General features: G+C 38.1%; 2 protein-coding genes across 2 annotated transcripts; one reads left to right on the top strand and one right to left on the bottom strand.

Annotated features, from left to right (window-relative positions):
• Positions 1-1,333: 1,333 nt before the first annotated feature.
• LOC145902658 (pinopsin-like) lies at positions 1,334-4,976 on the bottom strand. The gene is made up of 9 exons (XM_082990709.1): positions 4,910-4,976; positions 4,267-4,514; positions 3,813-3,975; positions 3,469-3,573; positions 3,158-3,281; positions 2,755-2,854; positions 2,112-2,258; positions 1,661-1,750; positions 1,334-1,465 (listed from the first exon to the last, which is right to left on the bottom strand). The coding sequence occupies exons 1-9, from the start codon at positions 4,974-4,976 to the stop codon at positions 1,334-1,336; spliced, it is 1,176 nt and encodes a 391-aa protein (XP_082846835.1).
• A 3,280-nt stretch (positions 4,977-8,256) lies between these two features.
• Positions 8,257-16,479, top strand: LOC145902251 (uncharacterized). The gene is made up of 16 exons (XM_082990149.1): positions 8,257-8,372; positions 8,438-8,506; positions 9,223-9,321; positions 9,407-9,481; positions 9,693-9,794; positions 10,015-10,068; positions 11,748-11,792; positions 12,567-12,635; positions 12,854-12,980; positions 13,123-13,240; positions 13,507-13,643; positions 13,967-14,132; positions 14,813-15,036; positions 15,314-15,443; positions 15,571-15,704; positions 15,814-16,479. The coding sequence occupies exons 1-16, from the start codon at positions 8,355-8,357 to the stop codon at positions 15,945-15,947; spliced, it is 1,701 nt and encodes a 566-aa protein (XP_082846275.1). The 5' UTR covers positions 8,257-8,354; the 3' UTR covers positions 15,948-16,479.
• Positions 16,480-18,975: the final 2,496 nt, after the last annotated feature.

Below are 18,975 nucleotides of genomic sequence, written 5' to 3'. Positions count from 1 at the left end.
TGTGTGACAATTCAATGTTTGCATTACTTTGAAATACGCAAGAAAAATATATGTGATAGTTTATTTTATTGTCATTTTGTTTCGTCTAGTGTGTCAATGCATTAATGCTTGAAGTCGCAACGCCCTTTAGCATCAATGAAAGAATCTTTCTCACCTATCGCACATTCACTTCCACCTAAGCATGACATTTATATCTTGCTAAGTTCTTAAATATTGGACGCATATCTGTATTTCTTTTGAAATAAATTTCGGCGGTAGTAAACAATCTCCTTGTATTCTGTACTCTATCACAACAGAAGGGAAACGTCACAAGGCAATCAGTGATGCATGGGAGTTAATTTTTCGGTTGAATGAGCACATTTGCATGTGCTGTTGCTAAGGCGAATTTGAGGCAGTTTTAGTGAGGTTTTAAAATAGGTAGCTACTTGCGGAGTGCTCTAGAGAAACTTGAACTAAAAATAAAGCTCCTACTTCAGGCTGAATTCATAGAAAAATGAATCGTTTAAGGGCCAGGTAATTTGTGGTTTTATGAAAGATCCATCTCTCATCTACGCATGGATAAAATTGGTTGTAGGCAGATGCATTTTTACCCGCTTTTAGCTAGGACTTCATAGTCTCGATGGAATAGCAAAAATAACTAACAGTCAAACTTTCTCCATGACTTTCAAGAAAAGCTTGCTTACATCATGCAGGTACAGCATATGGTTTGGCAAAAAAATTTAAGCGATTGTAGCACATCAAGCAAATATGCAAAACTAGCTGACAATAACGCATACTTTCGTAAACACAATGTTTGTTACATATGCCAGTTTTTAAATTTTTTGAGTGGCAATAATTTGTATGTGGCAGATAATGGGAGATTGACAAGGAATTGATTCAAATGCTTTCAGAATTGCTAAGCGGGCACTAAAAATTTAAAAGATGAAGATTATGACTAGGATAAAAGCGGATTAACGTTAAGCACATCGATGTTTTTTGCGTTGAAGAAGCGGCAGATGTGTTGAAATCCTTTCTACGCTGCTGAAGAACCGTTAAGTCTGCTCTAAATTATCTAGTCTCAATTGCTTTACGAAATCAGATAACTTGCACAAATCATCACAATTAAATTGAAAAAGAAAACCTTACAAATATTTTTATTTACAATTCATAGTCAAACATAAACCACACAAAAAAACACACGTAGATGAGTGTTTGGCTTGACTTCATGCACCGGATTTCTTTCCCACACAGTTGAACAAAAACAACAGTTTACTAACATTCTACCATGATTTTTGATATCAGAAATGCAACAAGGCTTGCATGCATCACTTTGCTGAGAATTTGCTCTGTCACTTTAAGACGGGCCCACTTTGTTGCTGCTCACTGTTGTCATTTGTGAACCTTGTGAGCTAACAGTGCTGGATGCAAGCTCATCACTCCACGGGTTGCGTCCGTTGAAGAACATCCGAATCACACAGTCTCGGAACTGTGAATAAACAATACAAATCAACGTGATTGCGCTTCGTCGCAAATGTACCACGAAAAGATTTAAAATCGAAATAGGACCCTGAGCCACCTTGGCTGCCATGCCCGTGCGTTGAAAAAGAACAAACACCTTGCTGTGGTGTTGTCGGTTAAATTTTGCTAAGTGCAAGAATAACTCTGCTTATTTTAAACCTACCTGTCGGTTGAGACCAATGTAAATCAAGGGATTGTATATTGTGGCTGTTTTGGCGAAGAAAGCCGGAGCAGCACCAACTGAATAGTCAATCTGAAAAAAATTTAAGTTGGGTGAAGTGTTCTATATGGCATTCATGTTCACTCAAAGATAATATCTTTGCAAATGCTACTAATGAAAAACACGGATGAAATAGTTTAACTTGGCATACTAAGAAGCATTCTCCGACATACATTTTATCAAAGTACAAGATGGCGGTAAATGTAAATACAAGTGGCATGTCACCTGCCTGCTGTGACTGGCTGCGATCCTATAGCAGACCTTGTGGAAATCACCTTTACACGAGCGCCTCGATAACCCTTAAATTTATCGGTGCCCATGCCATATCATGTACCATGTCTATTGTTCATGTGCGCAGTAACTTTGAGTGCAAAACAGTGATTTGATTTGGTACCTGTGCGTCAGGATTAACAACGTTGTACATGGCAAAGGAAGCATACGGGAGCCAACAAAGAGTGAATGCCGCAACCATGGTAACCACCATTTTGGTCACTTCCGCTTCGGGACTTGTGCTTCCTGACAAAGAACTCTCTTTGGCAATCTGGATAAACATAAAAACGAAGACGAATCAATGACGTAATCCAACAGCAATATCTTTGATGGTCGATAAGTAATTGGACACAGTATTATGACGTAATCTGTTACTAAATCATCTTAATCTTCCGATATCATACACAGCAATGGCTTGCAATCGTTCAAAAAGCGTGGAGATCACTTATCCACAACGAATCACTAGTCGGTTTTCCCTAGGATCAATATGTAATATTATTATCTGTGATTCTAATCCCGGCCATGCAAAATCATCGTGTGGTCACTTACTGAATAAGGTTTGAAAACTCATATTCATTATTTTCGTTTTGAAATTTTATTATTTTGTTGTTTCTTTAATGAAAGTTTACCTCAGGGTTTATATGGCTTTAAAGGTCTAGAACTTATCAACCAAACTAGTCTTGTGGAATTAATGCTTAAAAAATGAAAATTCGTCACATTTGTGGAATGACAAATCAACCAATTCGACACATTAGTGTCTCACTTACTTGTCGAAGGGTCCAGATGAGCTTTCCATAGCAGAAAACGATGATAGCGAGAGGGATCAAAAAGCAGAAGACGAAATATAGAATGATGAACATTCTTTCTCTGAAAGTGTGCAGTACTGGTCAAAATTAGTATTAAGCAGGACATCAGTGACCAATATGGCCTGACTTTGATTACATGGGCAGTATTTTTAGTTCCATGGTAACTAATTTGCTGGCATTTAAATATAATAACTTCTGCAATAAATCCCAGGTTGTTTGTTTCACAAGGTTATCTTCTACTCAGTCTTTGTTGGGCGCAAAGATAACGGGAAAGTTTGAATATATAAACCCCTATTTAAGTACACACTTTAACCTTTGAACTTGCACTTTTAATATTTTAGTCAATCAATGACTATCATCTTACCTGTCGCCGGTCACGAACCAGTTGGGAGCGCAGCTAGTTCCAAGTCCTTCTGGATCGTAACCGTCCCACCAAATCAATGGTGGAGTATTCCAAATAATCGCCCACACCCAAGTGATAACGATCCCTGAAAGACATCCACCATAGTTAACAAAATGTCAGCGATTTACTGCATATTGGTGGGGATAATAAAAATATTTAATAACTTTCAACTGCTAAAAACGTAAAAGCAACTTACCCAAGTTGTGGCACCATTTACGTTTTTTTAAAATATGTAGGTTTTATAGAAAATGTAATAGATTTATAAGACTTACCGATGATGGCGTGCTTCTCGTCAAATCGCACCGGTCCAAATGGTTTGCAAATAACGAAGTAACGTTCAAAAGCCATAACGGCAATTGAATTTAGCCCGGTGACACCTGCAGATTTCACAACAGAAAAAGTTGCATGCTAATAATGTACGTTGTGTACCCACTCGATACACCCACCTATTTACGGATGGTTTATGTGCCAGAACAAAATGCTCGTGAAATAAATATTGGGGTGAAATTATTTGCAATAATAACGTATCGACGATATAATGCTTTATTTGTTGTATTACGCGCAAGAGTTTAATCGCTTTAAAATAATATATAGGCCTGAAAATTCTAAGATTTACCGAAGTTGGAGACGAAATAACCCTCAAGTTGGCACATCAACTTTCCCCAGAAAAAGTAGCCAGCTCCATTAGCAGCAACACTGATAAAACCTCCGACGAAACCGCTCAGAAGATCAACAACAGCCAAGTTTACGATAATGTAGTTAAGAGGTTGTCGCAAAACCTACATGGAAATATTTTGGAACTTACGAACATTGGAACAAGTATTTTTTTCTCTAAACATGATAATCATCTTGGCAAAAGCTTTTCTTGAAAAATGAAAATTTTAAATTATACTGTTATAAAAGGCACAATACTTTTTCCATATGATTACAAATAAGTTTTCCTTTTTTTAATTTGAACGTCATTTATGTAGACATAAATTCGAGTTGTAAAACAGCCCAAATAACTTTAAAGACTTTTTTTATCGCACGCAAATTCCCCCCTTTTCCACAAAATACAAACTGCGACCAACCCTGTTCTTCAAAGTTGCTGCAATCACGATCGCGTTGGTCGAAACAGCCAACAGGAAGACGAAGGTCATATAAACACACAGGAAGCTGTAAGTACTTCTGCTGGCAATGACAATATGTTGCGGAATCCATCCATCTCCTTTGAGTACGTACGGGTTGATATCTTTGCACTGGGGTATGGAAGTATCAAAAGGGTCTGCAGTTGCTAAATCGGTGGGTGAGGGCAGCAGGTCATTGTCCATCGATTCCCCTGCACCTACATGCGGTAACGTTATCAGGTGTGTAATGAAATAAAAACATAGTTTTGGATACCATCTGTAGCATCGTACTTTGTCTTTCCAAAAGGAGCAAATCAACAATTGCCGAGTTTAGCCTACAGTATGTAGGCCTAATGCAAAATAGAGCCAATATTACGAATTCCCTAAGCTTCAGGCAGATGGCGGGCAAGAAAGTCTACTATAGTCACACTATAAGTTGCACTGGCACATAAGATAAGGGCTAAGCAGTGGCCACCTGTCTGCAGTTCACAACAGCAATACCATTGTTTCACAAAATTTTGCGCATACCTTTGTATAAACCACTATTTACCACCATGCGTTTTCATTGAAAAAAGTTAAGGAACACCTTGCTCAGTAACAAACTTACCTGCCATGGAATGGTTGAGCAAATCAAATTTGCGTTCATTGATGATACTTTCTAACCAATGATTCATGTTGATAACTGAGCCTTGTTCTACCTTGCAGCATTCAACGGCTACACCTGTTTAGCAGTGGAAACAAACAATTGAGTCCAGTCAGAGCCAGCTTTTTATATGCAGAGAAAAGCACTCGGCCGAAATAATCCTTTAATCTCTGGCTTTTTCCGCTCGTCTTTTGTAAGACGAATAACTACTCATACTCGAAAGACAAAATCGTTAAAAGAAAATTGAAAATGGATATTATCAGCGCCCAAAATGTTTGTTGTGTTGTAAGAATAAGATGGTGTTATTTTGAAAATGTGTCTATACATGGGGCTATATGGAGTCAAAATAACCGGTCATGGCAACGTAAATTTCCGATGTTACGGTTAGAATGCAAATGAGAAAACAAATAACTGTCTATGGAACATAAAAATGGCGTCGACTTTACTTTCTACACAAGGTAAACGACGATGGGTTTCCCAGGATCAACGAAATGATCATTTGGTAAATATTGCAAATTAATTGACATGCACTTATTTTTGTTCAACTCTTGATTGTCCCGCGTCGATCTCATAGAAATTATGTGCATCAGTTTTAAAACAAATATTCTCCAAAATTCAAAGGTCGTTCGGCGAACAAAAATGAAAAGTGAGTCTACTTGATCACCTACTGATGAAGCAGATAGTCGATATTTACGAAATCCTATGTAATCACTTGAAATCGTCCCTAAGCCAGGTTTGAATCGGACAAACCTCCTGTCATATTATTTACGCTTGCCTGAGCAAACCGCAATCACGGGGCCGAAATTTAATGGAAAACGGAATGACACATGTGAAGTGCTCTCGCCAGAAAGTGGCTCTTCCAGTCGCTGTATGCCATCAGGTCCATCATTTTTCCAGGAGTAGGCTAAGCGAAAGTCGAAGTCATAATCATAAAAACCACAGAGCCACAAATCGTCAGGAGTTGCGCCAATCTTCACGACACTCATACGATTTTTTGTAAGAATAATTAGGCCTATTAGTTACTATGGTATGCATTGTGTCAAAGTTATTTTCTCTTTACACACGCTTGCCACTGATACATTTCTTATTCTTTTGTAATTTTTAGGTGAGCAATCGTGGAGAGACGTCATAAATTACCAATTATTTTTTTCCACAACGACAAAACAAAATAACTTTAAAATAAGAGAAAAGGTTTAGCTAACAAGGAAATAATTTTCGATTTGCCTTTTTCAAAGACGCCAAGCCATTTGAAGAACATGCAAGAAAGTTATCGCTGTTTGTATATGTTCAAGAACTTATAAAACGTATAATGTTGAAAAAAGGTGGTAATTCCTTCAAAAATCATTGACTGTTTTAATTGAGTGAATTGATGCCCCCCGAACCTTGGTAGCTACAAATCGACAGTTTTGCGTTGTAGTTACTTCAGTCGTTTTCTAGCTTCTTTTACTTCAACACGGAAGGCAAAAGCTTCCTCATCCAGTTGTTGCAAATGCAGTTTTGATTGTAAGCATCTGCTCTTGAGACGAGCATTTTGCGCAACCACCGAATTCCTCGTTGCGTTAAATTCCACTTTCAATTTCCTAACCGTCTCCTCTTCCCGTTCTAACGCATCTTTCTTTCTTGTTTTCATTGCCAAAACTTTTTCTTTTTCGGTTTTAAGCGCAGACAATTCGTCGTTTGTTTCACTTGTACAGCATGATGCCCTCTCCTGTTGCAGTTGTTCAAGCAATATTGCCGAAGCGTTTTCATTTGCCTTTATTTTTTCTTTGATGTTTTCAATAAATTCTGCATGGTGTTGACTTTCTTCCTCTTGTGTCACGGCATTTACGTGACTTTGCATCAGTTTCCGGTACCTACATTCGTCACAACGTGAATTTGAATGGGATGCAATTTTATAGCGCAACAACTTTTCTTCGTGCATAAGCTGCAAGATCTCTTCACCTAAACTTGTCATTTGATCTTTCAGCAACGACGTTGTTTCGTCACACAACTGCGAAAAACTTCTGGCGATGTGTCGCTTTTTCGCCAGAAGCGCGATTTGATTAGACTTCATATTTGACAAGTTCTCTTGCATCTCGCGTAGCTGCTTCTCTTGTTCAGAAATATAGTTAGTCTGCAATTTCCGCTGTGCGGCAACCTCTTTTGTAAAAGTTGAAAGGTTTGACATATCCTGCAAGATTGGAGGTTGCTCAACGTCGTGTGAAATCACTAACTTCTCCTCAAACTGTTCATCTGTTGGGCGTACATGTGTGTTTGAACTATCGACTGGCACAAAGCCACTGGTTGAGGCACCACCGCCAATGTCATAAGTTGTGCAAGTTGGTTTAAGGCTGCTGGCATTTTTAATAAGATCGTTCAGCATGGACAAGCAACGTCTTGGTTTTGGTGGGCTCGCCATTTTCATGATCTTTGTCTCGCCGGCAGAATACGTTTGATGCTCCTCAATTTTTGAAACGTTTCTCATCTGGCGAAAATCCTCGGCAGACAACATGTGTCTTTTTAATCGAGGGGGACTGTTCATTTTCAGCTATTTTGTTTTACTCCTGAAAACATTAAACTAATACTAACAAACACCCTTATTAAGTCCTAGATTTCTCCTGCTAACAACTTGCTAGCGAAACCTAAACCTCTTATTAATGTCAGCATAACGTTAGTCTACAATGTATGTTGTTATTTTAGAACGAATTGATTATTACGCAACAGCAGTATTATTTTAAAATAAAAGTGAAACAAAAAACTCAGTGAATGTCACATGTCACGTGTAGCAATCAAATACCAGCTACTAAAGTTTTGCACCGAGTCGCGTTTCATAATGGTAAATGCACACAACTGTTGTGGATTTGGTAAAACATCTATTTTTTCGGACTCGGGTCTTTAACTCACGTGTAACCAACGTGGGTAGCGACCAAATATAATCCCATGAGAACAAAGTAATAAAATGTAAACTTAAATAAGAATCTTAAAAAGAACTAACAATATGTATAATAAAAAAGAACATAAAACAGTTTTACATTAATTACATTACGTTTTTATGTCTTTTTTATTTCCCAAACATTTATATCATGTTATTAAGAAACATGTAAGTAATACATACTTAGCCATCATTGGACATTTCTGCACCTCGCCAATCCTTTTTGCACCTCGTGTTTCTTCTTGGATTGTTTAATGGCTGCAGTTTCAGCTGCGGTTGGGTTGTATTTTGAAGTTGTTTCGTTTTGCTTGAATTGAACTAAAAACCACATTAGAATAATAGCTTTTATGTATGTGGTAGGACATGACATACGTGAATGTGTTTTTTGTATTAATAATGCATAATACGATGTCTTTTTTGACGACAGGGTCTAAATTTGTAAAATCAACAAATTCAGTAGAAATTTTATCGTTGCTTTTGAATATCTAAATCAGAAGAATGGTTCAGCTTAAAAAGGTATGGTTGTAATTAACTATTTATTAACATAAAGGTAAAGTAACAAAAACGTATGTTCCATTCAGGGAAAAAAGGGGAAGACCGCAATTGTAAAACCAGTTAAAATTGCTAAAGCTGTTGAGGAACCAGTACAGGTTGGTTGCATGTGTCTGTTTTATTGTTTAGTGTGTTATTTGACAATTCTGCCAACAAACTGGCACATTATTTGTGAACACTATTCATGGATTTACTCATAATTCTGAGAACATACAGACTGGCCCATATTGTGGAAAATAAATAGACCTACACAACTTATTTATTTAAAGCAGCACTAAATTAGTTTAATGAAGTATTTGGTCCAGTTTAGGCAACCTATTGATGTAGTTTTTGTTCTGTTTTAGGTCATTGTTTGAACAAATTGCTGTGCAAGTTTATTTGCATTATTCATAGTGAAACAAATCCAAACCTTTAGAACTTTCTTTGTAAAACTTGATTTCATGAATAAAGTATAATAAAATTAGTGTATTAACTGAAGGTAATGTAATTTCCATATCTCAAAACAACAGGTTTTGGGCTGTTATTCATGTTGTGCATTTTCATGGTAATATATGTTACCCACATTGGAAAGTTTGGTTTTTGTTTTTGCGGATCGTTAAATAAAAAAAAAATTATTTCGTATGGTAATGCATTAGCTCATTACTATTGCGTGGATTATTGGTTCATATTCGCAAAAGTGCGCAGAGGATATATCCGTGTTACTACTAAATCAATCTGCTAATTGCTGTTTAACTTAATATAATTATATATCTGTGTACCACAGTGCTTTGAACATGATTCACATTAATAGAATTTGCTTTTAATATTTTTAAAGGAGAAGCTTAAAAAAAAGAAATCCAAAAAGGTTGTGGAGCCAGTTAAAGAAAGTTCATCAGAGGAGGAAGAGGAATCAGAAGATGAGGAGGAAGAAGAGGTTAAAAAACTTGATTTTGCCGCTCTGGGTTGTTTTGTGCACATATGTCTTTATCTTAAAATGAGTTTCTTTGTTTTTTACACAGAAACCAAATGGAAAGACTGCAGTAAAAAATGTTGAAGTAGAGGAAGAAGATTCAGACGAAGATGACTCTGATGATGTAAGTTTGCAAAGTTATAAGTGGTCTAATTCGTGGCAGTTTATCACACTTTGAACTTTTGTTCTCCCTATTTAAAAAAAATATGTCCAAACACAGGCATTGAAGTTTTGTAACCCTTGCCACAAGTAGCAGCTTACTTAGTATCTCACCCTGAAAGAAATCCTGGTTATGTGCACATATGGTGACTACAAATACCAAAATTAATTTAAAGGAACAACCCCAAAGTAAAAATGCCAAAAAGGATGACGATGATGAAGACGATGACGATGATGATGACGACAGCGAGGAAGAAGAAGAAAAACCTAAATCTAAAGTTAGTAGGCATTTATATTTTTAGTATTAAATATGTTCAATCATATGATGATCAAGGATCACCTCCGTATATGTATGTGGCAATTATTTAAATAGTCCAATTTATCTGTTCATTTTCGCTGGAATAAACTGTGATAGTTTTTCAAATATATACTCAAAATACTATGTCATATGTTACGACAAGAAAGGATTTGTGTAAAAAGTTAGCGCTAATTTTACAGAAACCGGTAAAAACAACAACTGAAGATTCTGATGAGGAGGATGATGAAGATGATGTATGTTTTATCTCTATAGTTTTTATATTTATAGGAGTAGTAGGAACAAAAATCATCACTAGTTCTTTTCCCTAGTACTATGTATTTATGATATTTATATATGTTATTGCTTTTATATTAGTTTATCGAGCTATATATATATATTATATATATATACATAGGCGTCGATTTTTTAAGTTTCCAGGTTAGGCCAAGCAAAATTATTACTCAGCCCATAGGTTCTGAGACGCATTAGTAATGGACTGGGCCTGCGAGTGCCAAGTTAATTTACGGGCTTAGTGCTTTTTAGTGATAGACCGAATCATCTAAATTAGGTTCGGCTAAAAATCGTTTGACGCTATCGTCAAAAACTCATTCGTGTTTTGGTTTTAAGGTTGTCTTGGCCGTCGTTGGTAGTTTCCAAATGTATCTTGTACCGGGCGTGAGCAAAAAAATAATACTATCAGACTCCCGTTTTTCAAATATATGTTTTCAACGACAGTAAATGCCAAGACTTACATTACGAAAATGTTACGTCACTGAACAATCATTCGGCGTCGTTTATTCCTCATTAGTTTTGGCGTAGTTTGTAAGATTGCGTGATACACAGAAAAGACACACTGAATACTATCATTTTTAATAGTGTTAAAAATTATTGCTGATTCGGCAAATGAATTCTGGAATCCGAAACTGCGGTACATCACTTTAATGGATAAACCGTTCCAATCGGTGACGATTAGACAAATACACGCCACAAATTTAAACAGTGGAACATAAAGCGAGCATTTAACTATTGCACGATGCGAGCTAATGGTTGCCATTGCGGGTATATCAGCTCAAAGAACGACGGGGACTATCCAAATCCAGGGTAGGCAGCCTAACCTGGGTATTTTGCAGGTTGGGCTGGCCTTCTCTGGGAGATAAGATTCAACACCTATGTATATGTTTTTCTGGTGGTATATAATAAATGGTATGGTAATTTTGAAAAATATTTGCATTATTTAAACGATTAGTCGAGTGGTGGATCTAGAAAACATATTAATTATTTCTGGCATTTTCCATGCAGACTCAGCTTAAAAATCAAGTAGCGCATTTCAGTAGTTCACGCAAAATATCGAACACATTTGGTCCACGAAAACCCAAGAATTTTTAGTTGCTTTTGTAAAGAGGCCTTTGTCCAAGTTTAACGAAAAACTCAAAAACAAACCTATATTATGAAACAATGCGATTGTATCTGTATCCTCGACTAAAGCATTGCGATGGGATCATTTTTAAACTTTCGACTATTAAAAACAAAGCTTCAATGGTCCAGAACATAGTCTTGCACTACTAAATATACATTGATGTTTCCACGGTGGGAGATAAATATTTAGTGGAATCTTGTCAATGAATTATCTTACAGTGTGCAGCTTTTGTAAAGAAATTGTAAAAATGAATAACTTTTTCGAAAACGGTATTGTTAACGTGCATGAACGGAGTGAGCACAGCCGATAAACAAAGCAACTGTGGAGATAAACACTTGAACGTAGTGTGCGCTTCCACATGACAGGAAATCAACTGCACTTTCACACCAAACAATGTGCCAAAATGCAAAGGGTGGTGTTCTAACACCAAAACACCCCCTCTAGATCTGTCACTGGCTTTATCTGTATGATATTGAACTATTGCTCAAGAAATATTGTTTTGTGTTTAAAACATAGGCAGAAGATTCAGATGACGAAGAAGAGGAATCTGAAGATGAAAAGGTATAAAATTAAGGAGGTTTCAATAAGTTGATGCAAACAATCAACCAATGGAAGTTATTTCGGCTGATTATAAGTCGAAGGCGTAAACATTTGAAACAAATTTATAATTCTGAGAATATAAAGACTGGCCCATATTGTTGTCGTGTATGAAAAATGTTTCGGCAAAAACTTATGCCACAATCAGTTTAAATGACGCGGTTGGTGTAGCTCCATCATTATAAGGAGTTGACCTGACCCCTCGCAGACGATGTTAATAACAATATGGGCCATTCTTTTATTCTCAAATTTTCTTGACTCTTACATGGTTGATTTGTGTGGTGTTGACACCTACTTACAATTTATATGTTGTTTTTTTTACAAGATTTTAGTATCAATGATATTAAATTACAAACATTTTTACACAGTAATGAAAAGCTCGTCTGGCAAAAGAAAAACTTGTTTGTTCGACGTTTCGGTTGTTATGAACGTGTTGGTCTTGCGCACCTCGAGGCGCTATGCTTCAGACCTCGGTATCGTCCGGTTGGCGCACATTTTCTATTAATGGTGTTTCCCCCCTCCCCGCTTCTTAGCTTGTGTTGTTTCTTTCGTCCCTTTTTTGCTTTATGCGCGCGTGACTATTTATCGCCGTGTGGGCGTTTTTACTTCATTATCCTGATGAAGGTTTGTTGTATAACAACCGAAACGTCGAACAAACAAGTTTTTCTTTTGCCAGACGAGCTTTTCATTACTAAATAGTATGCCTGGCAGCGTTAGCAACAAACCATTTTTACACAGGTTGCAACTAAAAAGGGAGCGGGCAAGAAAAAGGCTGCTGCAAAAGCGGAAGAAGAATCGGACGATGAGGTGTGCAAATTTTATAAAATACTTAATTCTTTCCATCCAGCACTTAATTTCTAATGTATTGTAAACACCTGAAAACCTCTGGTCTACAACTGAGTTATGTTGTGTCACAGGATAGACATAGTGTGAAAAGTCAATAATTGACAAAGCAATGACCATGTCAACTAAACCATGTATTGTTTTAGTCTAGCAAATGTTTTTAAAAAGTGTTTCTTAACTAGGACGAAGATGATGATGACGATGACGACGATGAGGAGGAAATGGAAACTGAAACCACCCTGAAAAGAAAAAAGAATACAGATGATTCTGTTCCTTCAAAAAAACAAAAAGTCGAGGAGGATGATGGGGGTTTGTATGTTTTTATCTCAGTATGCAGTTGCTTTGCCTGACCTTAACCTGATGACCAGATCACTAAACAAACTGTTGTTATGTAGTAACGTACCTTTCATACAATTTGTGTTTTTATGTATGTTTATTATTATTTCTACAGAACCAGTAACGATGATGTTCACTGACTTACCAGAGGGACTTGATGATGCATCGTTCAACAAATTTCTGAAAACCAAAGGCATCCAGTGTGTAGCATGCAGAGCTAACTATGGAAGACAGTAAGTTTTTAGTGGATCTGTCATGAAATTTTACAACTAGAGCTTCTTGGGCAATTGTGCTTGGCCACAAGGTGGCAGTGAAGTGCTATATAATCAAGAAGCTGAAAAAATTGTTTCCTTGTTTAATCCCAGAAACTCTGCATTGTGAGTTGTCTGATTCATGCCTTGGATACAATGTTTTTACAGTTCAGCAAACTTAAAATATAACACCAGTTTTGGTCTCTAATTGACCAAAAAAAACTAAAAACAAAAGTTTTTTGTTACAGAAAAGCTTTCGTTGATGTTAAAAAGTCAGATCTGGGAAAAGCTCTTGGGCTCCACCAAGTGGAATTTCAAGGACAAGAAATTAGTGTGAAAAAAGACACACCTCGTCAAGACAGACCAGATAGACGTAATAGCGGTGGTAGGTTTGCCAAGTGAAAAATAAATGTGTGATTTTTTGTGGTTGGCTTTAAACCACCCCAATACATTTGTACTTCCCGTAATATTTTTGAATAAATAATGGTTGAGATTATATTAATCTGAACATACACAAATGCCATTTTCTGACAATAAACTTTTACAAACTGACTTCTTTTGGGGTGCTTTGCCATGGTATTTTTCCAATTCAAAGGCGATATTATTTACAAAATAACAGAATAGTTTACATATAGTGTGCTCATATTTGCAAACATCTGTGTTTTCCTCTTTCAAGTTTGTAAAACTAATGCTTTGTAAAAAATTTAGCTGGTGGTGACTTTGGGGGTGGAAGGAACCGGGGTGATCGCGACGAACGTACTTTGTTTGCCAAAAACCTTCCCTATAGTGCAGATGAACATTCAATCGCTGATCTATTCGAAGGAGTGAGAGAAGTTCGACTTCTTACTGACAGAGACAGTGGAAGACCCAAAGGGTAATAATTCAAATTTTTCCTAGGTTTATATACTCAAATTAAAAGTGTATTTCTGGCTAGCTTCTTGGGCGATTGTGCTTGGCCACAAGGTGGCAGTGAAGTGCATTATAATCAAGAAGCTGAAAACATTTCCTTGTTTAATCCCAGAAACTCTGTATTGTGAGTTGTCTGATTCATGCCTTGGATACAATTTTATGACTTTTAACTTTATTTTCTGAACCTACATCAAGCTACATATATTTGGTTTTCATAGCGAATAACAAGTTTAGTTCAAACAGGTCACATTAGTGATCATTGTTTGTTACTGTCAGCAAGTTTAATATTCTCCTGATTATTCTGTTGGTACCACAACATAGTGATACATATGCTGAGCAGTGTCCAAGCTTTGTTGTAAAGCTAGGTGGGGTGGCCCGCCATAATATGGTCCCCAGATGTGTTTTTAAATTGTGTTGCAAATGTCGCATCAAAGTTATTTGCATAATAATTTTTGGCCTAAGAACTACGAAAAAACGCTAGCATGTGGGCATTGGTACCTGTTTAAAATTGGCCCCCTTTTGACCAAAAGTCCGGGCTGGTCTATTCTAAAGACATGTCCTGATAGTAGAATCGTTGCCACAACTTCTAAAAATGCTTGTTTTTATCTATAAGTAATAACACCCATATTGTTGATATTTTTGCAGCATGGGATTCATCGAATTCAACTCGAAAGAAGAAAAAGAGTCTGCTTATGAACGCAAGGACGACTTCGAAATGGACGGAAGAGCTCTTTACCTTGACGTCATTACTGGTGGGGGTCGAGGTGGTGGCGGCGGTCGAGGAGGTCGTGACAGCTTTGGGCGTGGAGGTCGTGGACGGGGACGGGATAGTTTTGGTCGTGGTGGAAGAGGTGGCGGTCGTGGACCATGTGAGTAACATATTTTTTTCGCAACGACAATATGCTGTTTATGTCAGGTTTGAGTGGTTTAGTGCAAATCCCATCTCAAAGAAGCTTTGGGGAACTTTGTTTTAAACTCCACTTGCTATAGTAGGCAAATACGTTTTAAATCAAAATTGTCTGTGGAGTGATTATGCATGCAGCTACAAGCCACAAACTCGTACTTTTTTTTTGGCTCCATTAAACTATTAACGTAAAGCGTTACTGAAAGTGGTGATGGCTTTCTAAACATGAAAACCTTACATAGCTACTCCGAGCAAGACGCTGTTCGTTAAGGGAGTGACAGAAGATATGACAAAAGACTCAATTTGGGAACATTTCGACGGTGCGACTGACGTCAGAATTCCCCAAGATCGCGATACAGGAAAGAACAAATTGTAAGCATGCCCTTGAAAGTTCGCCGAAAAAATAATTGACATAATTTGTCCGCATTCACAGTTTGCCATATCCAGGTTTAATTAGCGCCTTTTAATTGCATTCTCTAACCACTACATTTTAACCTAGTTTCGCTTACGTTGAATTCAACTCGGAGAATGACGCGACTTCAATATACAAGAATGCCAAAGGAGGAATAAGTGTCGATGGCAACAGATTGTATGTGGATTACGCCGCAGAACGCAGCAATGATCGCGGCGGAGGTATACTGACATGACACAACCACATTAATCCCAAACCAAATGACATCAAAACCCAATGCTTATCTTTAATAGGTTTTGCTTTGATTTATTTCATTCTTTCTTTTGATAGGTCGAGGAGGTGGGCGTGGCCGCGGTTTTGGGCGTGGTAGAGGCGGTGGCCGAGGAGGCTTCGCTGCAGCCAAAAACAAGGGTGCGATTCAAAGCTTCGAGGGCAAGCGAACCACTTTCGACGACTCCGACTGATTCGCATTTGTCCCAAGTGTGACGTAATCGCCGATGACGTCACACGACGACTGTGCTTTGAAAATATTGCGGGTTTTTTCCGGCCGTGTTTAAAGCCCGTTTGTGTGCGACGAGTTGACGTTTTTTTGTGTTGAATTTTTTCTGTATTGGGTTCCTGGTAAAATTTTGGTTTTATGTCGAATTTTTTTTCTTCCCAAACTTCCATGGTCTGCGCGACCTTTTTATTAGCGATCGTGGTTGCGTTCTGTTCTGCCGGTCCCTATTTTCTTGCGAAAAACATGAAATATTATGCGCGTTGTACAAATGTCCTGCCCAACTTTGAGACACATTTTCATTCAAAGCAACTTGACAACAGTTCTGTCGTGTTTTTTATTAGATCACCACGTTGTAGCTCCACTGCCCAAATGTAATGTCACTGTTGTGCATGATTTCCTTTAAAACCTTCTGGTTCTTGCTAATTGTTGGCAAGATGTATGGAATGTGGTGGTTTTTGCGATCAATTACAGTCTTTGAAAATAAACTCGCCTCTCGATTTCAGCTGCTTGCGTTTCAAGGTTGGAAGTTTAGTGTTATTTTATGTAACGTTGCAAAAGAGATTAAACAGCACACTTGCTAATTCCATCTTTGAGCTGAAGTGTCTATAAACGATTTTCAGAACCGATAAATGATGGCGTCTTTAATACGGCTCTCCTAATAAGCTGCTCTAATGCGACTATGCTTCGGATACGACCACAGATAGCCAAATATAGGCTAGCTTGCAATATTTTTGACTTGTCAACTAATTCTAAGTTAAAAAAAGACAATAAACGATTCCTTTGAACAGGCTTAAATTTAAACATTCTTATGTTGAAACAAGTGACCCTGTCCAAAAGGAGTCGTATTATTGTCATTTTTTTACTTAAACAATTGGTCATGTATGCGTATTAATAGAAGAAGGATACAAAGCTTCCAGTACAAGACAATTTTCAGTCCAATTTACAAGCGCTGTGTGAAGCTTTATGGGTTGACTCACAAGAACGCTAAAAGTTCACAAGCCGCGCGTAGCTCTGACGACAGAAGTACGTCAGTTCGCCCACCGGCTTCTCAACTACAGTGAGCTTTTATGCACATGCCGTTGCGAACTTTTGAGCTTTATTATATCCGCCCAGTTCGTTTTGTTTACCCCCAGGCGCACCGCTAGCGCACGCCGACCCTTAGCCAGGCGTTATTTACAGGCAGCGCGGCGACCGCAGGCCCGCCCGGCACGCATGGGAACCTCGCTTAGGCAACTTTCCCACACTCGCTCATGTTTACACAAGTAGAAGGGGCTGCGCGTGCGCTAAGCCGCGGTGACAAGTGGAAAAGTGTGACCTCTACACGCCTGAAGTTCATCCAACGCCGATGCTGCCTGCGATTCTGACGTCATAATGCCAGACTGCTGTTTACTGGGTTCATACTTTTGATCTGCTTTTTAGTCTCATTAGTGAATGAGATGGCGAAAATCTACCTTTACCTTGTTTCCAACTTTTCCGTCATTTTTGTAAGGAATAGTATAATAAATATTGGCTAGGAAGTTTACTTTTTGTTGGTATGTTGCAATAAAGCAGGCTGCACCAGCCCAATTTATACCGTGGTACAGCCGGTAAATAAATACTTGTCATTCACTTCCCTGCGACAATAAATTATTAATCTCCAGGAACCAAAACTGGGCGCTGAGAGGAAATAATCCCGCATGAATATTTCACCGGCCGAAATGAAACATATATGCCACAACCCAAGTCGGAACCTTGTTGCTAAGGTCACCTGTCAACGCAGCAAGCCCGTGCGAAGATTAAAAACTTCGTTTTCCAAGGTTATTTCCAAATAGGATGTCAGATTATTGATTTGCCGTGCAAAAAACTCTTTGTTTGTCCGCTAATGATTTTTTTTCAACAACGCTGCAAAAACGTATTATCACATCAACAAAAACATCAGTTGAAAAAAAAGCACATTTGTGGTTGAAGTATTGTTACTGCCAATTACATTGTTGTACTTTGTCTTGCATGCTCGGCGATCTTTTCGAAGCGAGTTATCCCCGTGTAAATGCATGACATTTTTTTGCAAATTAGAGGATAAGGATCGCTTTTATCGGTTATCGATCAGAAGCGATATTGCCAGCAGTCCAACCAACAATTATGGTTCCCGAATATATGACAAAAACCTACAGGCACTTGCTTTGCTTCTAATCCAGATTATTGACAATAATCTGAAAGCGCTCAGGGAGAAAACTGAAACAAATGAGAATGTCACAGACTGATGTTTGCATATTAGCTTCTCGCAATTTTTAAACAAGTGGCTTTTTTGGACAATGCAGTGCGAGTAGCCAGGCTTTTATCGGCGGCCGTGCTATTTGCATGATATTTGCCTTAGACAAGTATTTGGATATCCATTAAGGAGCGAATGCACCTGCGTTGGTACATAGTAAAATAAGCATTCGACGCACCACAATAAAAATCTAACAAGGAAGAAATGACCAACTACGTGCTTTGTGGGGAGGGAAGGGCTTAACGATTGAGCGAACGACACGCGGCTGACACGAGACTACGGATGCGTGGGAAATGTACACAGAAGAGCTCAAAGTACGGCAGGGGGGAAATTGGACTATTATCAGTTGGCTCATAGTTCCGGTAGGGCGCATGTCTTGTTTGTATCTTCCAACCGTTCAGGTTCAGCGCAACACAAAGCCGGCGTGATTTTGACGCGTCGACCGCCGATATTCGCTCGAGGTCTTAGAAAAACATGCGATATGACGATTATTTTTAGCCACGGCCGTGAGAACGGAATTTTTAGAGCCCAGGATCACACATGCCTTACTTTTGTGTTGTTAATGTTAGTTTCTGTCTGATGTTTGTAACAATTAACTGTAGAACCACTATATACATAAAATACAGTTACTATGGTTAGTAACAATATGCGTTGTCATTTCTATACCCCCCAACAAACTAGCCTCTATGCAATTGCGATACTTGTGGTTAAGAGTACGAATAGAAATCAATTGAACGCACACATT

The sequence above is a fragment of the Ascidia mentula genome, chromosome 5 (genome assembly GCF_947561715.1).
Source record: "Ascidia mentula chromosome 5, kaAscMent1.1, whole genome shotgun sequence".
Taxonomy (NCBI): domain Eukaryota; kingdom Metazoa; phylum Chordata; class Ascidiacea; order Phlebobranchia; family Ascidiidae; genus Ascidia; species Ascidia mentula.
Note: the sequence above shows the minus strand (reverse complement) of the source record. Positions and strands in the feature narration are given on the sequence as shown.

What these genes read in the sequence shown, in the direction of transcription:
- LOC145902251 (XM_082990149.1), top strand. An exon ending in AGGAATCTGAAGATGAAAAG is followed by an intron (nt 11,793 to 12,566) that starts GTATAAAATTAA and finishes ATTTTTACACAG; the next exon opens with GTTGCAACTAAAAAGGGAGC. An exon ending in AGGTGGCGGTCGTGGACCAT is followed by an intron (nt 15,037 to 15,313) that starts GTGAGTAACATA and finishes AACCTTACATAG; the next exon opens with CTACTCCGAGCAAGACGCTG.
- LOC145902658 (XM_082990709.1), bottom strand. Translation starts at nt 4,976, where the DNA reads ATGAATCATTGGTTAGAAAGTATCATCAATGAACGCAAATTTGATTTG. An exon ending in TTATTTCGTCTCCAACTTCG is followed by an intron (nt 3,574 to 3,812) that starts GTAAATCTTAGA and finishes TGAAATCTGCAG; the next exon opens with GTGTCACCGGGCTAAATTCA. An exon ending in TCATCTGGACCCTTCGACAA is followed by an intron (nt 2,259 to 2,754) that starts GTAAGTGAGACA and finishes ATGTTTATCCAG; the next exon opens with ATTGCCAAAGAGAGTTCTTT.